At 33.2% G+C, this 21,439-nt stretch overlaps 3 protein-coding genes across 5 annotated transcripts; 1 reads left to right on the top strand and 2 right to left on the bottom strand.

Annotated features, from left to right (window-relative positions):
* The first annotated feature begins 73 nt into the window (after window positions 1-73).
* LOC105232014 (anaphase-promoting complex subunit 7) lies at window positions 74-21,439 on the top strand. Of its 2 annotated transcripts, XM_049454994.1 has the most exons (5): window positions 74-857; window positions 924-1,582; window positions 1,645-1,925; window positions 1,990-2,220; window positions 21,305-21,439. In XM_049454994.1, the coding sequence occupies exons 1-4, from the start codon at window positions 287-289 to the stop codon at window positions 2,207-2,209; spliced, it is 1,731 nt and encodes a 576-aa protein (XP_049310951.1). In that variant the 5' UTR covers window positions 74-286; the 3' UTR covers window positions 2,210-2,220; window positions 21,305-21,439. The 2 variants fall into 2 exon arrangements, with proteins under 2 accessions (XP_049310951.1, XP_011211872.1); XM_011213570.4 differs by lacking the exon at window positions 21,305-21,439 and having other exon boundaries at window positions 1,990-2,449.
* On the bottom strand, window positions 2,377-2,976 carry LOC105232015 (DNA polymerase epsilon subunit 3). Its single transcript, XM_011213572.4, has one exon. The coding sequence runs from the start codon at window positions 2,835-2,837 to the stop codon at window positions 2,451-2,453; it is 387 nt and encodes a 128-aa protein (XP_011211874.1). The 5' UTR covers window positions 2,838-2,976; the 3' UTR covers window positions 2,377-2,450.
* LOC105232016 (calphotin) lies at window positions 4,101-18,430 on the bottom strand. Of its 2 annotated transcripts, none has more exons than XM_011213575.4 (4): window positions 6,008-6,166; window positions 5,781-5,920; window positions 5,551-5,707; window positions 4,101-5,478 (listed from the first exon to the last, which is right to left on the bottom strand). In XM_011213575.4, the coding sequence occupies exons 1-4, from the start codon at window positions 6,029-6,031 to the stop codon at window positions 4,582-4,584; spliced, it is 1,218 nt and encodes a 405-aa protein (XP_011211877.2). In that variant the 5' UTR covers window positions 6,032-6,166; the 3' UTR covers window positions 4,101-4,581. The 2 variants fall into 2 exon arrangements, with proteins under 2 accessions (XP_011211877.2, XP_011211875.2); XM_011213573.4 differs by lacking the exon at window positions 6,008-6,166 and adding an exon at window positions 17,629-18,430 and having other exon boundaries at window positions 4,102-5,478.

Raw genomic sequence — 21,439 nt, 5'->3', positions numbered from 1 at the left:
ACACTGATGTTAATGAGATATATGTTTTGTGTATGTATATATAAGCTTGCCTAAAATTCCGTTAAAGGAGCGGATTATTTATTGTAACTTTGCCATGAGAAAGAACAAGCGTTATGTATCCGATAATATACGATTCCAATTTGCTTTACGAAATTATTTGGCATTTAAAAATTGAGGAAGCGAATTAAATTTTGTACTAACTTTAAAAACATTTATAAATTAAATTAAATTAAATTCGACGTTTAACGTCGTGGTATTCTAAGCGCAGTCCCAAAATTCAGCTATAATGGAATCGGTGCTTTTCGCTAATATAAAAAAGTTATATGCTAATGAGTTGTATTCTTGTGTTATACCGGCCGCCAGTTTGCTAAGTACACTTTTGCAAAATGAGCGCAATGTTGCTACGCCCGAAATGGAATATCAAGTGCTTCTTTTCAGCGGCAATGCACACTACTATGAACGGAATTATCGTTTGGCCACCAAACAGTATGAGGCGGCATTACTAATGCGCAAAACTATGTTGCGTTTTAAGAATACCCAGATAGTTAGTATTGAAATAACACATGAACAGTTTAGTGAGCTTGAGACGCGTTACCGTCTCGCTAAATGCTATAGGGAGCTTGGTGAGGACCATAAGGCCATAAGCACTCTACACGCCTTGCCCTTGAAAACCCGCACTCCCAAAGTGAATATGCTATTGGCACAACTTTGTCACTATGGGCAAAATGTTGATAATGCGGAAGCTGTAGCAGCTTATAAAGAAGTATTAGGTGATTGTCCCATGGCATTGGCGGCTATAGAAGCGCTATTGATGTTGGGCGTGGATGGCATAGAGGTTAATTCACTGGTGGTCAATGGTATTAAAATATACATATACAAGTATATAACAGCTTCCAAATAATCATTACTCTATTAAATTTCAGCTAGTACGGTGCCGAAACACATTGATTGGTTGAGCAACTGGATAAAGGCACATGCTCAGCTTTATGGACGCGATCATTTAGAGGCATCAAAAACATTTCAAGCCATTAACGACACCACAAAATTTCACCAAAACTCCTATTTACTCACTTTGATCGGCAAAAGTCTTTATTATTATGGGCGTTATATGCAAGCGCAACAATATTTAGAGACTGCACTTATGGTAAATCCCCATAATACGGATGCTCTAATGCCGTTAGCTGTCGTTTATGAATATAATCAGAAATTGCCTGAATTAGATAAACTTGCCGCACAAATTGGCAATATAAAAGAGCTAAACTCTGAGCATTGGTTTGTTGTCGCCGAAAGTTGTTATGCCGCAGGGCAGATAGTGAAGGCTATTTCGTTTGCAAAGAAAGCAATCGAGTTGGACGAACGCAACATCGAGGCACAATTACTACGTGGACGTATTTGCTTGCAACTAAAACAAGGTGTTGAAGCAATCTCATATTTTCGCGCCGCACAATGCATTGCCAGTTACCGATTTGAGGTATATAAAGGTCTATACCATTGCTATGTTAACAGAAAGCGACGGGACGAAGCACAGGCAATGTGTGCATTAGCCGTGCGTTATTTTCGCAACTCACCTCGCAGTTATGTGGTATGTGTGAACTGCGTTATAAATAAGTAACACAAGTTTAAAAGTGAAATTGTTTATTTTAGATGTTTGCGCGTGTTTTATTACATTCCAGTAATCCGTTGGCAAAGAAAAGCGCTAAGAAATTCTTGGCCAAAGCGTTAGAAATCGATGAGCATTATGCCGTTGCTGTAGCCCTTATGGCAGATGTGTGTCAAGCAAATGGAGAAACGCAAGAAGCCAGCGCTATGTTGAAAAAGCAAGTTTTATCGTTTCCCAATCCCTCATATTTCAGCATGTTGGGTGATTTGCGTCGAACCGCCAGAGATTTGGACGGTGCACTTGAGTATTATACAATCGCATTGAGGTATGCATGTTACAGATATGTTAAACATAAGTGGCTGCATTTCGTTTGTATCTTCTTTTTTCAGTCTTGAGCCTAACGACCGTCACGCATTAAAAGGTGTGAAAGCATTAACACGCGGCGGCGATAAACAAGACCAAGATACTTCGCTTATGATATCACGTTTGCGTGACGAAGAATGGCAAATTGATGAAGAAGCAGAAGAGTCCTCATCACATGATGAAGACGATTCCGATACATATTCCGAACCATTTTGGCAAGATTTGGAATCTGAAGTGATTAATTAGTGCATTTCGAGGTTTGTAAGATTTTTTATTTCATTATACGTTACTTGGTAAAAATATGACGCTAAAAGCGTATTTAGCCCAAGTATAGTAGATTTGTATCATTCTAATTTTTAGTCTAATGTCGAAAAGTACGTATTAAATGCCGTGTTAATTTAAGCGCTATAATATTTGAAAAATGTTCGTATATTTATTTGGACAAAACCCTTTTACAATTATAAATAATATGTGTGATTTTCAACACCTACGACGTCTTCTCAGTCTCCATTTCTTCATCGTTTGCACTACTATTGTTGGCGACAGCTGTAGCGCTGCTTGATTTTGCTTTATCCTTTTTATCCTTGACGGCTTTGCGGTAAGCCTCCAAATCGGTTGACAATGGCTCCACAAAGCTTTCAAATTCCAATTGTTTTAATGCATCTAATATATTTGCTGCTGTGATAGTTTTGTGATTCTGTTTTCGCGCCAGCGTTGTTGATGAGGATGTCAGAAAGATTACAAAGACAGAAGCCGCCCGTGCTATGGCAGCACGCGCTTCCTTGCTCACATTCGCGCCTTCGGGCAAAGCATCTTTGATTAAGCGTCCCACTACTGCGTTTGGTAAATTCAAATCTTCAATGCGTTCGACCATGGCCAAATGAACTTATATTCAAATCAAAGATGTAAACGAAAATTGATGTAAATTTGCGAATCTTTCACTTCTTTTTTGACAATTGCACCGAAGCGGTAAACAAAACTCTAATAATTGCAATGTGCTTCTTCCTGTCAATTCAATCACAATAGTGTCTTTCCGATTAAAAGTTGTGCTTATGTCGATAAATATCGATAATTTCAAAATACAAGTAGAGAAACGTTCAAAAAGTGAAAATAAAATAAAATATTGTAACGGATTTATCGATAAATCTTGTCTTCTTTGAAACTCACTCTTGAGTCCCAATTTAAGGGCTATACATTTACAGATGATTATTTTGAATTCCAACAACTTAACGCTTCACTCCTTATTATCAGATTTAACAATTTCTTACTTACATATATCTCATTTGCTCTTAACACGGCAGTACTCTTAACTAGAACCGTGTATGTAAGACAGTCCGGCAGCCCTTAATTCCTGTTAATTCTGGCAATTTATCTTCGATTTTTTTCGTTTCCATTGTTAACTAAAAAGTTTATCGGACGATATTTAACACCTGAGATAGACTGTTCCCCTGTTTTGTTGTTGTTGTAACGGGTACCTAATCCCCGTTAGGATGATAAGGATTAATTAAGTTGTTGTTATCGTCAAGGTCATCCAACGGTAGGCTCAGGAAGAGTACTTTTCCGACGGAGTCGGACCATAGGGAGAGGGGTGCCAAATATGTAGGATTAGTAGGGCATGCAGAGAGGTGACATGCGGGGACTCGTTGCACGCAAGACATAGTATGCATGTATGTTCGAAATGTCAGGGTCGATTCTGCATAAGTAGAGGTTTAACCTGCTCGAAGTCTGGTCGGCATATTGTTTTATGTTGTCAACGTAGTTGCCGTAGGAGGCGGTTCTGCTCCAAGCAGGTGACTGCAGGGTTGATTTGTGCCAAAGCACCCCAGCAGGAACTGCTTGCAGAGGATTTCATTATGCGCCTTAACTGAAAGCATACGGCACCCTGTTGTAGTCTGGAGCGCAGACTGTTCCCCTAAGAGGGCTCTATACTCTACACTTATGTTTTGCAGATATTTTCCTTGAACAAATCACAACAATCATTCCGGTGCCCCGGTTTTCTCTTCCTGTTCAAACCCGTCAGGTCTACGTAACCGGAAACGACTAATATTTTCATATCGGCAGCATTCGTTCAAATCACTTCAGGCACATTTGCTGCCTTTACAACAACAGCAAGGACAACAGCGAAAGAGAACATTATAGTAAGAGAGATATTTTATTTTGTTTTTGTTACTTTCTGTCTATACTATTTTTTTATTGAAATATAAATCAAATTCTTGTATTAAATATAATTTTCTGTTTAAGTACACGAACTACAGCAAATTTTATGTACAAATTATTATATTATATGTATGTATGTATGTGTGCGGCAACCATCCGTTCGCAAATTTATGAAAACGACAAATTTAACGGTTCAATTTGAGCTAACTTAGTGCTCAGCTTAGTTTTTAACCGCCAATTACTGTGTCTCTGCCATACATTCGCTTTACAATATTTTATAATACTGCAGCTAATGTCTAAACTAGTAATTAGTTTACTGCATTTGCTAACTCAGAAATTACATGCAATTAAGTAGTACCCCGCTAACCTAACCCTACTTTAGGGTAGTATTTATATATGTAGTATGTTTAACTAGCTTAATGTTTCAAATCGCGAAAAATAGTTACTTTTGGTATAGTAAATTATGCCTCGGGTTGTGCCTCACTGTTTCCTGCCGGCGTTTCTGTGCCGCTGTCTGCGGCGCTTGCCTCCGCGGTAGTCGGCGCTGGTACTGCTTCTGCAGCACCCTCCTGCAGCGTTGGCAACGTACGCGTATGCACGCCAGTCGTTTCAACGACGATCGTTGGCAGTTCGGCATTTTCAATCGCATTCGGGTTGTTAGCAGCTGCCGCGCTAGTAGCTGCCGGCACACCAGCATGCTCGGCAATCACAGGCTCCAGCTCGGGCGTCGTATATTGATTAACATTAATCTCCGTTTCGGCCGCATTAATATCGATACGCGCTGTATGTTCATCCCTATTTGCTGGTGTCTTTGCTTCCTGACCGCCTTCTAATCTTGCAATAGTTTCGTTTTCTTCTGTTGCCTGAGACACCTCCACAGGTGGTGCAGCGGTGATGGTAACCGCCGGTGGTGCTGCTTGTGTATTATTAACAACTGCTGGCTGGGCGGTTGCTTCGCTTGTTGGAACAGGCGCTACCGGTAATTTTGCTAAATCGGCGGGCTCAGGCGTTGAGGCCTTCGACTGCGCGGGCGTGGGCGCCTTTGATTGTGCTGGCGTTGGTGGTTTTGACGGTGCTGGCGAGGCGGAGGGCGTGGAGCTACGCGAGCCCAGTTTCTGCTTGTGTGCGCTCTTATCTAGCAGCACTGACGTGGCTTGTGGCGCTGGGCTGCCGCCGCGTTTTATTTCCTCTATTTTGGCTTCAAGCTCTTGACGTATTTCTAGAATCGGCTTGAGTAAGAAAATGGGTACGTCATCGTCGCGGCGTTGAAACAACATTTCACCCTCAAAATCCAGTAGTTTATGTTTACGCGCCCGCAATAAAATGCCAACGACTTTATCGGAGATGTAATTGTAAATCTGTGTGTGTAGGGGAGAAGGCAAGAGGTTCGTTACAGTGCTGGCGCAACGCAAGATTTTTGAGATACTTACATTGAAGAGCTCACCGAATGGTATGACACGCATTTTCGGTTCATCCTTGACATTGTAGCCCTCTGAGTCGATGATTTGACACAACTCTAGCATTTCGCGGAGCACATGCATGTTCGCTTTCTGTCCGCGCATTTCTGTCAAACTGCCTGCCAAGGGTCTGTGGAAAATAAAATACAAATATTGTATGTTAATATGGTGTGGGATAGGGTACGGACTGTTTTTCTACTTACTTGCCATATTCGTCTTTGGAGAAGGTCGGCTTTGGCGACACACGTCCATTGGCCGTGGAGAAGGGATTCAAAAGCTGTTGCTGTTGATGTTGTTGCGTTTGTTTGTTAAACATTGCCACCTTAGAGGAGAGCGGCGAGTCCTGTAGTGTAAAAAAAAAAGAGTTGATGAAGAGCGATCAGTATTTTTTGGTCAATTTGACTGCAGCTGCAAGTAGTTTGTTAAATACTTGAGACATGACGCCGGCAGGCATTTGCTGTGCGCTTTAAGTTCGTGATTTTACTGTTAATTTGAAGGTTGTTTGGCCGAAAGATGTGTAAACTTTGTTATTGTTTTTAAACCAAAAAAAATTTTTTAGTGAATTTTAAAAGTTTTCATTTTAAAACTGACTTTTCATAATAATTTGAATTTTCAAACGGTATTTTGTTGCAAAGTGATTTTTATAGAAGATCAAGAGATGATCTCGATATGACCAAAATCGCATGCTCACACAGACACTGAGCGTGAACACCAGAGGATTAAACAAGTTGAATGAAAATCGACACAGAAAAAAATATAAATGGATATATAGGATTTGTCCGGTAAGTAATAGCACTGATTTTCGGTAGAGGGCGTTCCTAGCTGAGGTCTTCTTGGAGGACCGGGAAGATGAATGAGCAAATCCAAAGTGAGAACGATGCTCATTGTCTTTTTTGCCATTAAGCATCGTCCACCATGAATTTGGCCCTCCTGAACAAAGCGTCAACGCCAAGTTGGAAGTCCTCAAGAGACTCAAACGCAGGGTCAATTGGGTCCGACAACACATTGCAGCCGATTGGTAGTTGCACCACCGACAACGTACCGGCTCACATCGCCTTGTGAACAGCTACCTAACCGAGGCCGGTATCCCAATTCTTCTGCAGTCACCCTACAGCTCAGATGTGGCCCCCGGCCTATTTTTATGTTTCCTTGCCTAAAAAAGCCGATGAAAGGGTATCCAAACAGCATGGACCTCGACCAAGGTCAAAGCTATTCCGGAGAATGCCTTCCGTGACGCCTTCAATGCTCGGAAATCGCGCTGGCAGCGCTGCATCGACGCAAAAGAGCCTATTTTGAAAGTCTTTAAGGAATTGTAACGATTGGTTCAATAAATTTTTTTAAATCGACTCAGTCCTATTACTTTCCGGACAAACTCTGTATAAATCAATATAAAGATATTTGTGTATTTTTTATGCTATAAGGAAAGCATTGTTGAAGGCTGTTACAACCCGTTCAAGTTAAATTCTAACGTAATTTAGGAAAAATTAATTTAAATTTTTTTATTTCTTCTTTTTTTGTACTTTTTATGTCGTAATTTGAAATTCCCACACCCAATGTCATCATTCATTCACAATTTCGCTCATTCAAAGTCCATTCAGTAAGTACTTGCTTGAATGGCCAATTTCCCATTTTTCTCTAATGACCGCTATGTGTATCACCGGGCGTATGCGTGATTTTCATTTTGTTTCATGCTTGTTCTTATGCATTCCGCCAATTAATCAAAACATTAGCAGCGCGTAGTAACAGCATTTCGAACTTTTTTTTGTAATTATTTGTCTAAATGTCGCGAAAGGGCTGATTTATTTACCATACACCCACAAGTGTTGGTTGTTTTTGTTTTTGCGCACAAAATGGCAGCAGGTGACGTGCATAAATTTCGTTTTATGCACCTGCATAGCATGTTATATACTTTATATATATGTATATGTATGTATGAATGTAAGTGCATTGTAAATAATTATATGTAGTTGCTTGTGCTGCATCAAAAGAAAGCAAAGTTCAACCCTGCGCTTGCCAGTGAATTTTGATTTATTTTTAAAGCGCAACTGTCAATGGCATAACAGTATTTTTTTATACTTTTTTCGGTTATTGTTTTATCTGTAATGATTCTTTTTGTTGTTGCAAACGAAATTCGCATGAAAAAACAGCTCAAGGTTGCAGCAATGTGAAATGGCTCACCTTTGTCTAATTGTAGACGCCACAAAAAGTAATAATTTTAAGGTTAGTTTGCTTAGATTTTTGATGGAATATACATACATACATACGATATATAGTATATAATGATTTATTACCAAACGCATGCGAACACGTGTATTCGGTAGTTGCTGCAAGCGGCTGCGCTGCAATTTTGCGCTAATTTCGTGCACATTTAGCGCTTTGTAAGTATTGTACACATAAAAAGGTCCTAAAGTCCAATAGACATATTCCGCCACATTCATACACAAAAATATGCGAATATGAGCGCGCACAGTTGCCAAAACATAAATTACATTTCCTGCAACGTGTGTTAGCCTTCAGCAAATGCCAACAAGCAAACACCGAGCCTCGTTGCGGCCAAGCTAAATGAGCCTGCGCTCGACCGCATGTGCAAAATGTGCATTTTATTGTGCCCACACACGCGCAGCAGTATATGTACATATGTATGTATGTATGTGCGCGTTTGTGTGCAAGAAAGCATTCAAACAATTTGTAAATTAAAATACTAAACAAATGTGAAATTGATTTTTATAGGCGAAACACTTTACTAAAATATATATTATTTTATTTTATATGCATTTTAACCGTTACATTTGTCTGACAGCTGCAGCAACAAAGCTTTAAAGTACCGAAATTGTGCATAGCCTATACAGTGTGAGTCATGTGACATAAAAAATAATACAAAGGAAAAAACAAAATGAAATATTCGAAATATTTTAAGTTTACAAATGTAGACAGGAATTTTTGCAAACCGGAAGCTGCATCAATCAGTTTGCCTCTTACAAAGTTAGGCGTAAAGGCCGCAAGTTGTCTATCAAAGTGTGGTTTTGATTGATTTTGATATGCGTATGAATGCCAATAAGTAAGGAAAAGTAAGAAAATTAGAAAATCTTGCAACTGCGTTATTAAAAGGTCGTTTGTAGATTTTTGCGATTTTTCCGGCATTGCGTGAACAATTTTTATGCGACTCAGGATTGCTTTCTGTATCGTTTTGACATTTGTAATATTTATTATTTAACTTTTTTTAATTATTATAATTGATTTTTCATTTAAAATTTCTTATATTACATTTTTATTAAACTTTATTTTTAAATATTTATTAATTTTATGAGTTAATTTTAAAGTTATAAAAAAAGTTAAAAAAAAGTTAAAAAAAATATTTTCTAAAGAGTTGTGTCAATTACATTTTTTCCAAAACTTAATTGACTTTTTAATGCTCAAAAATATGAAAATTAATAGAAAGTACTAAAAAATAAAAATTATAAAATAATGAAAAAATTAATAAATTATAAAAAATATTTAATTAATTAATTGTTAATTTTAAATTTTAAATTATAATTACTAAAATATAAAAATTATAAAATAATGAAAAAATTAATAAATTATACATTTTTTTTAATTAATTTTAAGTATATAATTTAATTATAATAATAAGTATAATTTTAAATTAACAATTAATTAATTAAATATTTTTTATAATTTATTTATTTTTTCATCATTTTAAACTTTTTATTTTTTAGTATAAATTCTTATTTTTTTATTATTTTAAACTTAAACTTAAACTTTAGAGTTTGTTTTACACATTTAACCCTTCTGCTATGTTTGGGTCAATTTGACCCAATTTTCAGTAAAACTCGTCGAAATTCGCGTGTTACTCTAGTCGTATTGTATTGATTCTTCTTCTATTTGTTAACTGCAGTAAAAGGAATAGATAAATATGAAATTTAAAATAATATCTGTTTTTTATGTTGCTGGAGGATGCCAAATGTAATTTCATTACACTTATTACGTTGTTGGGTCAATTTGACCCACCTAGTATATATTTTGAAACATTTTGCCGTTTTTTATCACATCACTCGATCAAAAACGCCGTCAAAGAAAGCTAGTTATCGGAAATCGAGTATATTTTGCACAGCTCTATGTTTATATATTCTCGATAAATTTATAGCCTTTTCGAAAAAGGGGAACTCCCGTTTTATGCACCTGTGCAAAGAGTAAGTGTAGATTGTTTGCTTAGTTAGCAATTTTTTGTCGCGCAGTAAGGAGCTTATCAAAATTTTTATAAAGAAAGTGATTGCTAAATATATATTTATACAATGTCCCAAAGGAAGAGAGTAAGTCAAGTTATCTAATTTACTAAGTTTATATTGCTGTTACACATTTTTATATTTTTATTTTTGAAAAGAAACTAAGTATTGAAGAAACACACCAAATTATTAATTCTGATGCTGAGGATATTTTCGATTGCATCTTTTTGGAGACAATTGGAAAATTATAGACCATACAGAATTTGAAGCATACATAGGATTGCAAATCTTAGCAGGAGTATACAAATCGCACAATGAAAGTCTAATTCATTTGTGGGATGAAAATAATGGCAGACCAATTTTTCGGGCCACAATGAGCTTGGAAAGACTTATGAACATATCACGATGCCTTCGTTTTGACTCCGCTGCAGACAGGGATGAGAGAAGACAGCGTGATAAATTAGCACCCATAAGAAACATTTGCGATCAATGGAATCGGCAGCTCAGGTCATATTATCACTTACATGAAAATGTAACAATAGATGAGCAGTTAGTACCTTTTCGTGGTCGTTGTAGCTTCAGGCAGTACATTCCATCGAAGCCCGCAAAATACGGCTTAAAAATATGAGATCTATGTGATTCAAAAAGCAAGTATGCCTGGAACATGGAAGCTTATTTAGGACGGGCAAGAAATACGCAACCGGAAAGGAACCAAGGTAATGCATTTATAAATTGGCTTTTTGTATGTCTCAAACCTATGTACAGTGTAAATAAACCGTCTCTATACAAATATTTTTAGGTGAACGTGTTGTTCTATCCCTATCAGAACCCCTTCCCAGAGGTCACACTATTACTTGCGATAACTTTTTTACGACGTACAATCTCGCCGTTCAGCTACTTCGCAGCAACATTAATTTAGTCGGTACAGTGAGGAAAAATAAGCTTTTTTTGCCACGAGAAATTGTCGACATGAAGGAAAAGAACATTTTAGAAAGCAAATTTTTATTTACGGAGAATGTAACTATTGTATCGTACGTCCCAAAAAAATATAAATTTGTTGTCGCATTGAGCTCCCTTCACCATTCTCCATTTGTTGATGAGGGTGACAGAAAAAAACCTGAAATAATACTTCACTATAATGAAACAAAAGCTGGTGTGGATGCGCTTGATCAGCTGGTTGTTAATTATACATGTAAACGTCAGACCAAACGTTGGCCAGTTGCCCTCTTTTCGAATATGTTAGATATATCGGCATATAACGCATACGTAATATGGACAGATAATAAATCCCTCATGGAACACCAACAAGCTTTATAAGCGAAGACTTTTTCTTGAAGAGCTGGGAAAGCAAATGGTCGAACCAAATATTTTCCGCAGAGAGAGACTGCCGCGAGGAATCGCTGCTAAGAATATAGTAAAAAATATTCAAGAAAACTCCAAAGCGTCTACTTCTAACATTTCTGCCAGAAATGAATCCACCAAAAAACGACAGCGATGTTTCTTCTGTCATCATACAAAAAATTCGAACAAATATTCAGCTGTTTGTAGTACGTGCCAAAAATTTGTTTGCAAGGAACACAGCAGCTTAGTTTGTGAAAATTGCCGTTAAAACATACATATCTCAACTATTTTCTACAATTAACATACACTTAACTTGATTCAAATAAAAAAATATGATCTCTTTTAATAAAAGAGTGTTATTAGTGGAGTTTTCATAAGTGGGTCAAATTGACCCAAAACACTATATGTGTAATTTTTTCCTAACATAGCAGAAGGGTTAAACGCATTTTATTTCATCTAAAATCTTAATACACCTTTTTTATATTAAAATTAGTGTGTTTTCTTCTAATTTTTCTTTATTTTTATTATTTCTTTATTATTTTTATTATTTTGTTATAATTTTTTTTAATAATTATTTTTTTAACTTTTTTATCTAAATTTGAAGTGCAACTTTTTGTGTATAAAACCCAAACATAAGTGTATTAAGCCTCTACAGCTTTCGAAAAAATGTGCTTTTTCACATACTATATTTAAATTTGCGTATCTGCGCACTTGTGTGTAAATATGGAATTAGTTAAATGTATTTTATGAAAATTCCAAGCATTTTTGTGGCATTTTCACCAGTCGCGTATCATAAATCATTGGCAATGAATAATGCGCACAAACAAGTGAAGAAGATTTACAAACAAGCTTTGTGTTGAATTTTTGTGAAGAATGTTTCAATATACTGCAAGCAAAAAATATCGAAAAATGCGAAAAATTTCGAAAAAAATCGATGAAATTTAAAACATTAAAAATATGGGACAATGTTTGTTTAAAATCAAAATAATTTTTCATACATATTTTTGTACGCTTATTTGACAAATATTTTTTAATGTTATAATATTTATGAAATGCTAAAATTTTTTATAGCATTGACATATAGAAATTTTAACTATAAATTTAAAATTAATTAAATACATTAAGTTGTTGCATTTTACTTATTTCTTTGAGTTTTACACTGCAACCTAAACCCAGCCTAACGCAGTTGCAAATTGTAAACAAACAAAACATCATTACTAAATGAAATTTCTTTTAAGTCTCACCGAGTTTCATATTTTCTATTTTTTAACAAAAATTTACCGTTATAAGAACATACGCAGTTTCTTAAAGAAATTATGGAATTTCTTCTTGTTTGTTCTAAAAGTGTGACATTGAAAACAACAAACAAAAGAAAAACAAAAAGTGTACAAGATCACTGTCTTTAATTTGCACCCGCATGCTACATTTTGCAATGTCGCAATTTATGAAATTTTTTCTAAATCTATATACAAATGTATTTTGTTTTTCTATTATTCACTTACGCCGCAATTGCAAGCAAAACGAAAGAGTGATCGTGAAAAATTTGTCCACTTGACAAATAATGTTTTTTTCCTCCATACATGCATATGTATGTACATACATATGTATGTTGTATATTCAATTTATACACACCCACTCATATGAGCACCCAGAAAATTATGCGCATAACACACCCCTTAAGTTGGCGACAAGCGAATATACATAACGAAAAAATAAATAATTTGCAATTTTGAAAAACCGTTAAAATGAGTGTGTATGCTCATTGCTGTTGGAAAGCTCTACTAAAAGTTTTGGCACTTGGCGCGATGCGTCAATTGAATTTTTGCCGCCAACAACACAGCAACAGGCAGCGGATGAGCATTTGAGGCGACTGCCGCCTGGGTGGCGACAAATGATTATGATCACGTTGGACCATGAACGTGAACGTACGGCCAAGCGGCGGCAAGTGATCTCTGTCACGGCGACGATTCTGTGCATGTAAGTATGTATGTGAGTTTTAGCTTAGATGTTTTTATGAATAGACATTCCTTTATCCATGTATCTTTTTTGTTTTTGGTTTTTGGCAATTTTCTTGTCGATTGAAAATTTACTAGGCGCGTATCTAGGTAATGGGTAATGTTATGAGGGTGTGCTATATTAGAGCGTGTTTTTAATTTTTTTTTATTTTTTTTACTGCGCCAAATAACGAGCTGAGCGAAAGGCGTGTACTCATGCAGACGTCAAATGTGGCGCTAATGACGCACTGCGCTCCGTACACTAGTAACAGACATGCTGATAATACCCAAATACACAATTTTTTAAATCTATTTTTTAAATGAGTTTTTTTAAATTAAATTATATATAATTTATACATTATATACATGTATGTAAAAACGCATATATACATATGTATATGCAGCATTAAATTTTCTTTTAAATAACTAGTGTTGTGTTAGCATTTTATACTATCAGAAATTTCATAAGTAAATAAGAAAATGTCTGCCACAAATTGGCAATATATCCAATATTTTTCTTAACAATTTTTGGGCTTCATAAAATCAAATATGTAATTCTATAGTAATTTCTAATTTAATACGAATGTCATTTAAACTCGCGTGTAAGCGCCGTATTATTATCTCGTGCTTGCGATTATTCACAATGGTTTGCTATCGTATTTTTTATTATTGTACCCTCACTTAAATGTGCTAACGTCACGTGTTGTTACTGTAAAATTGCCGTTACTTGAATTGTTTGAAGTTTACGCAGAATTTTTATTAATTATAAGTTTTTCTATGAAAAATAGTAATAGATTTGCGGTATTTTGGCTGATTTTTTGCTTGCTTGAGCAAGCTGCGTGTTTTTAATACAGTGATACAGTAGTTATTTATTTTTATGTAGAATGAAAAGAATCGTTTTGTAAAGAAACATATAATAATAAACAGGTATAATATTTTTTTCTACATTAGCTAAATATATATGTACATATGTATACATAATAGCTTTAATCTTGTATGGAGTAAGATACATATTACCTTTTCAAATTGATAATTACTAAAAAATAAATCTGTTTACAAAAATTAACTATTTCTTATAAATAATTAGTTAACAAAACTTGCTATTAAAAAAGCGCTTTATAAAAATTAATAATTTTTAATTTTATTTAATTTTAATTGAGATTTTTGTTTAATATTTATAGATTTTTTATTTTTATTGACAAAGTTTCTTAGTTTTTTTAATTTTTATTTTTTTTAATTTTTACAATTTTTTTTTATTTTATCATGAAGTTTTTTTTCTTAAATTAAAATGCTGCAGAAAGTTTTGAAAAATTTTAATGTAAATACTTGGCTATTAACCCCAAAGCAGACAAAAATATCTACTTTTAGAAATAATTTATTGGGCCATACAAAATTAAATATATGTATGTACATACATATATGAACACACATACATATTTTATTTTTTAGTATATAAGCAAACTTGCTGATGATATATGGGCAATCAAACAGAAAACAAGCGTTTGGTAGATATTTTTGTGAATTAAAAAATATTTTAAACAAAAATAAAGAAAATATTATACATAAATAGAAATAAAAAAATATTAAAAATAAAATATTAAAGAGTGTTGACAAAAGCATTTCAAATTCCAAGTGCTGAAATTCAGAAATACTAAATAAATTACACAATACATTAATATACCGCATTAATGCGCATAACAATAGCTTTTTTTTTTATCTAATATGCCACACCTTGTGTCATTGAATGGCGTCGAATCGATTGTTACGCCCGAACGCATTACGCATACGCCCCGTTACACCGCACGACACGTCACTAAGCCTTGTAACGGGTGATTTTTTTGAGGTTAGGATTTTCATGCATTAGTATTTGACAGATCACGTGGGATTTCAGACATGGTGTCAAAGAGAAAGATGCTCAGTATGCTTTGACATTTCATCATGAATAGACTTACTAACGAGCAACGCTTGCAAATCATTGAATTTTATTACCAAAATCCGTGTTCGGTTCGAAATGTGTTTCGCGCGCGTGTTTTGTTCAGCGATGAGGCTCATTTCTGGTTGAATGGCTACGTAAATAAGCAAAATTGCCGCATTTGGGGTGAAGAGCAACCAGAAGCCGTTCAAGAACTGCCCATGCATCCCGAAAAATGCACTGGTTGGTGTGGTTTGTACGCTGGTGGAATCATTGGACCGTATTTTTTCAAAGATGCTGTTGGACGCAACGTTACGGTGAATGGCGATCGCTATCGTTCGATGCTAACAAACTTTTTGTTGCCAAAAATGGAAGAACTGAACTTGGTTGACATGTGGTTTCAACAAGATGGCGCTACATGCCACACAGCTCGCGATTCTATGGCCATTTTGAGGGAAAACTTCGGACAACAATTCATCTCAAGAAATGGACCCGTAAGTTGGCCACCAAGATCATGCGATTTAACGCCTTTAGACTATTTTTTGTAGGGCTACGTCAAGTCTAAAGTCTACAGAAATAAGCCAGCAACTATTCCAGCTTTGGAAGACAACATTTCCGAAGAAATTCGGGCTATTCCGGCCGAAATGCTCGAAAAAGTTGCCCAAAATTGGACTTTCCGAATGGACCACCTAAGACGCAGCCGCGGTCAACATTTAAATGAAATTATCTTCAAAAAGTAAATGTCATGAACCAATCTAACGTTTCAAATAAAGAACCGATGAGATTTTGCAAATTTTATGCGTTTTTTTTTTTTAAAAAGTTATCAAGCTCTTAAAAAATCACCCTATATTTGTGCCGTTTCATTCTTCATTTTTTACTTTCGTTTGGTATTTTTGTGCATTGCATAATGCTTCTTTCATTTTTAAATTGTATTTTCAATTGGGATCGCTGTGCATCGGATGCGCTAACTTGCGGCTTATGAATGCGTTCGTTGAGCAAAGGCGCCAAGAAAGATCTTTACATACTTTTTGTTAGTGTTTTTCGTTTCGTTGCTTGTTGCTGGCACAAATGTGGAAGCTATTTATTATTATTTTTTTTTATATACATATATTTTCATTGTTTTACCAATTTTTTTATATTATGAATTCAGATTTTTTTATTATAAAATGTGGTTATAAATATTTTCATTTATTCTTTACATTTATTGTTAAATGCTATAGGTACAAATTCAAAACTTAAAAAAATTGGCACACTTATAATTATTAAAAAACATAAAAATTTTGCCAAAATATGATAGTTTTAAAACAAAAACATATTGGTATGCCCATTATTTTTTTTTTAAATGTTATAAAATGGAAATTCGCAACTTTGCTTACATTGGTATTTAATTTAATATATTTTTCATTTCACTTCGTATTTTTTTTAGTATTTTTGTTATTGATTTTGTATTTTTTTGCTTCAGTTAGAGTTATTTCTATTTTTCAAATTCAATATTATTCTTTATTTATTAACATAACGTATATTTTGTTAATTTAATATTATTTTTTTTTTTTAATCTAATTTCTAATTATTTTGTTTATTTTATTTTTAGCTTTTACTCTTTTTATGTTGCTGAAATTTATTTTCATAATTTTTTTTTGATATATTTTCCAAATATTTTATTTATTTTACTTATACTCTTAAATTTAAACTTTTTTTGCTGTCTAACATTTTTTTAGATTTAATTTCTTTAATTAACACTATGTATGTTATATATATTTTTTAATGAAATTGTGTTTGTTTTAATTAAATTAATTTTATTTTCTTCTTTCTTTCAATTTTAATATTTTTCTTTATTTATCAGTATAAATTTTATTATTATTTTTCTTTAATTATCACTATATTATGTATTTTGTTAATGTCATATTATTTAGTTTAGTTTAATTTTATTTTCTTCTTTCTTTCAATTTTAATATTTTTCTTTATTTATCAACTTATATTTAATTAATTTAATTGTTTTAGTTATATTTTCTAAATATTTTATTTATTTTATTTTTACTTTTTATATTTGCAGACATTTACTTTCGTGTTGCAATTTTTTTTTTGTTTTATTTATACTTTTTTTTGCTGTAACATTTTTTTAAATTTAATTTTTACTTTTAATATCAATTTAATGTATATTTTATTAATATAATATTATTTATTTTGGACTAATTTTATTTTATTCAATATTATTTTTTTAATATTTATTTTTATTCTAGCTAAATTGCGTTATTTAATTTACTGTATTTAAATTTTATGGTTTAATTTTATAGTTAAAAATTTTTCATTCTATTTGTCGTTTAAAATAAATATGTATAATATTTTTTCAGTATTTTCTATATCTTATAAGTGTGCATATAGTATATGTATTTATTTGCCTGCATTGCCGTAAAATCACTTTGTTTTCTTGCCTCACTTTTTCTCATGCCCTTAAACTGTCTCAAGTTAATTTCGAAATGCCTTTCCCCAAATGCCAACTCCATGAGTCACACTCAAGCTTCATTTGCATAAATACATACATATGTATGTGTGTAAAATAACGTTTTTCCCCGCCACTTACCACCACAAAACGCAGTGCGCCCAATTCATGCGATACATCTGCCATATTTATTGCTTTGCAAGTGCTTTGTTTTTGTTGTTCTCTTCAATCAACTTGTTGCAGCAAGAATTCTTCAATTGTCTGTTTTTTAATTGAGTTCTTTTTAATTGCTTGATCGCTTTACGTGTTGCAGCTTGCAGCAAGCGGAAATGTGTTTTATGTTGCGCCAAACTTTCACGCAATTCAACCAAAAATATTAAAATCACACACACACAAACGCACAATTTGTGAATGCGCGCCTATGTTACGAAGGTGTTAACGGAACGCACGCCCAGCAGCGTCTAACGGTATGCACACACGCACTTGCACGCGAAAGCAGCTCAAGCGATAGCGGTAGTTGTTGGTAGTAAAGCGCGCACGCGAGTGTAATTTTTTTTTAGTGTTTTTATTTCTTTTTGTTGTTGCGTTTTGTCAAGTCGCAGTGGAATGCGCGTGAATGCTTTTGTGCAATAAAAAGTAATTTTCTTATTTTTTTTATAAAAATTGTTCTCTTCTTTTTTGCTTACGCTATTTTGTATCAATTATTTGCTTTTTTACGTATAAATTCCTTCACAACAGACCCGTTACGTTACGCTTACGTTCACGTTCGTTTGTTGTCTGCGTAGAACTGTGCACTTTTTCACTTGAATTTTAAATATTATTTTTGTTTAATTTCTTATTTTCTTAAATTATTTTCGTGCCAATGCATACACTTGTACTGTGTGCGCTTATTTTTGTTGATGGTCGGACGATTGCCGTTTTTAGATTGCTCGAATTCGTGGTGTGGCTTTGGTTTTTATACGCAGTTGAATGTGAAAAGTCCAATAACAATAACAACAATATTAACGGAAAACCTCTACTAAATGCTGTATTCGGTTGAGCAGCAGCGGCCATACATATGCACAAATATTTAAAATAACAACAACCACACCGAAAGTAGTTTATTAACCAAAACAATGGCAAGAGTTCACACACTCTCCGCTCGTGTTTTCTTATTCGAAAATTTCACGCCGTCTGCCATCTTCGGCGTTTCATTGTGCGGCTGCTCAGCTTATTGACGGTGTGATCTTACTCTTCTTCTTTTGCCATACATATTGTGTGTGTGTGTGTGTGTGTATAGTTTTGAATGAGCACTTTGGCTTCTGCTCATTTGAATTTTCCGCTGGCATTCGGTTTTGCTCTATTTTTCAATGGGAAAACTACAGTTTTGTGTGAAGAAACTCTCATATATATACATATGTATGTATGTATAGCGCACATATATATATACATATACGGCATATGTGCGTTTCAGTTGTAAGTACTGTCACAGTTTTGATTTTAATTTTATTTCTTTTTTATGGCATTGTCTTGCCCGTGCTGGTTTTTCTCTTCTTTCTGCCTGTTCAGGAATGTACGGTACTTCGTGTAATAATTTCACTACTCGCAGAGTTTGAAGGTATAGGGAAAGAAAGGTAAAAATTCAACTGCATTAAATGATAATAAATATAAAAAATTATATAAAAAAAAAATATTTAAATAAATAATAAAAATTATAATATATAAAATAAAATAAATTATACATAAAAAAATAAAAAAATTAATATAAAATAATAGTAATATATGTACATACATACATATATTAAAAATATAATATTAATAATAGTTTTACATAAAATATAGCATAATAGCAGCAATGTTCGATTAGGGTCGAGTTTTTAGTAGCCAGCAATTTTTCTTGTTTGAATGCTGAATAGTTCGGCGGGCCTCAAATTGACGCTTGGACTTAGAAATATTTGCTCTTTTACTCTCTCACTTTCTGTAACTCGAGCTTCAGTATATAACCTTTTGGAATGTGTTGCTACTAGTTACTGACCCATCCGAATAGGATCTGATCGGAGAAATAACAATTATTGGCAGGATAAAACTAATTCTGGTAACGTGGAACCGGTTTTTGTGAGAATTTCTGTTTTTAGGTTGCTTGTAGGTCTTCGGCAGCGTTGGTTATTCCAATTTTTGTTTTCGTCTTATATTTAACAGATATTTTTGGACGATCGCCCCTACATTTGTAACATTTTCACCATTATAATTCTCTGAATGGGCACCCTTAGTTTATAATAAAAAAAAGTCTTGTTTACGCTGTCACACTAGATGCGCAGCTTAAGCGGAGTTTTGTTCGAAAATAATACTAATTACCAATACTATTTGGTCTTGCCTGTATATCGTATTGTTTGCTTGCTTAGTAAACTCTATCAAAAATGTTATGTCACATACGAAGTACCGCCAGAAGCATATTGCAGCGCTCTGTAACTCTTAATCAATCGCATATTGCGTAAATTCACCAGACATTGGTGCGTGAGGTCACAAAGCTCGCTTTTTGCTGTAAAATTGAAAACTTTGTACGCATTTCACTTTGTAAACAAACAGCTGTTGCTGAAGATGCAGGAAAAAGCGAAGTGTAAAATATTGTGCACACATAATCTTTAGAGAAATAAGAAATTTGTAAGCTGAAGTTAAATTACATAATTTTTTGAATCCTCGTTTTTTCACATTTTTATTTGAATAGAGTTTGAGAACCACTGCCTTAACGAGGCGTTTAGATTAAGCAGTCTTGCGCAGTGGATTCGTATTCTCTTTTACTTTTTCGAAAAAAAAATTGTTGACAAATAATTGCGGTGGAATTATTTGTACATAAGTATGTATGTAAAGTTTTCTAAAATAGCTATAATGAGTTCTACATTTGTGTGCATAAATCATTTTCGAAAAATTTACTGCAACGCAACACAAATTGTTAGTCATATAGCCAAATAAATGAACTAATAAAATAAATAAAAAATTTATGGATATACATACGTACATTCATACACAAATTTCCTTTTTTTAATTTTACGTTTACTTAATTAATTTTTTTTAAATGTCTTCTCTTTTTTTAATTTTTTATTTTTATATATGTTTTAATTTTTAATTTTTATATGTTTTTTTAATTATTTTATTTTTAAATTTCTCTCATTTGTTTGAAATTTTAATAATAACAATATTATTTTTTTCTAATATTTTCTTTTTATACATTTTTAATTTTTTACATACATATGTACATATATGTATATATTTTTTTTTATTTTTTAACTTTTTTCATTTTAAAATTTGTTTTATTTTTTTTATTTTTATTTTTATATAATATTTTTTTTTTTTTAATTTCTCTCATTTATATATTTTTTGCTGAAATTTTACTACAACATTATTATTTTTTTCTAATATTTTATTTTTATATATTTTTAATTTTTTATTTATACATTTTTATTTTTTAACTTTTTTCATTTTAAAATTTGTTTTATTTTTTTTATTTTTATTTTTATATAATATTTTTTTTTTTTTAATTTCTCTCATTTATATATTTTTTGCTGAAATTTTACTACAACATTATTATTTTTTATTTATTTTACACTTTCATACAATACTAATTTTATAAATATGCAATTGCAATAAAAAAAATAATGATTAAATATATTTATTATATTTATTTTATGTATGTACATACATATTTACCCTACAATTCAGTCATAAACTCAGTCATCATGACATGCACCTGAGCATCATTTTCTTAGTCACACATTTATTAACAGAGTAAATCTGCTTTTTCGCCCGCCAGTACTTATTTTTAACTTGAATCTCTTTCTAGCACTTTCTTGACACTCATTGGAATTCCTTCGAGCACGCTTGCCACATATTTCTTCCGTTTACAGACAACTGTTAAATGACGTTCGGCAACAACATACGCCAACAGCTGATCATGACAGCCGTCGTAATTATAAAG

Source organism: Bactrocera dorsalis, chromosome 4 (assembly GCF_023373825.1).
Source record: "Bactrocera dorsalis isolate Fly_Bdor chromosome 4, ASM2337382v1, whole genome shotgun sequence".
Lineage (NCBI taxonomy): Eukaryota > Metazoa > Arthropoda > Insecta > Diptera > Tephritidae > Bactrocera > Bactrocera dorsalis.
Note: the sequence above shows the minus strand (reverse complement) of the source record. Positions and strands in the feature narration are given on the sequence as shown.

Coding starts and splice junctions, on each gene's coding strand:
- LOC105232015 (XM_011213572.4), bottom strand. CDS start 2,837: ATGGTCGAACGCATTGAAGATTTGAATTTACCAAACGCAGTAGTGGGA.
- LOC105232016 (XM_011213573.4), bottom strand. CDS start 17,673: ATGGCAGATGTATCGCATGAATTGGGCGCACTGCGTTTTGTGGTG. Junction 5,921..17,628: donor GCGCACTGCGTTTTGTGGTG/GTAAGTGGCGGG, acceptor TTTACACTACAG/GACTCGCCGCTCTCCTCTAA. Junction 5,479..5,550: donor CATTCGGTGAGCTCTTCAAT/GTAAGTATCTCA, acceptor CTACACACACAG/ATTTACAATTACATCTCCGA.
- LOC105232014 (XM_049454994.1), top strand. CDS start 287: ATGGAATCGGTGCTTTTCGCTAATATAAAAAAGTTATATGCTAATGAG. Junction 1,583..1,644: donor ACTCACCTCGCAGTTATGTG/GTATGTGTGAAC, acceptor TGTTTATTTTAG/ATGTTTGCGCGTGTTTTATT. Junction 1,926..1,989: donor TATTATACAATCGCATTGAG/GTATGCATGTTA, acceptor TTCTTTTTTCAG/TCTTGAGCCTAACGACCGTC.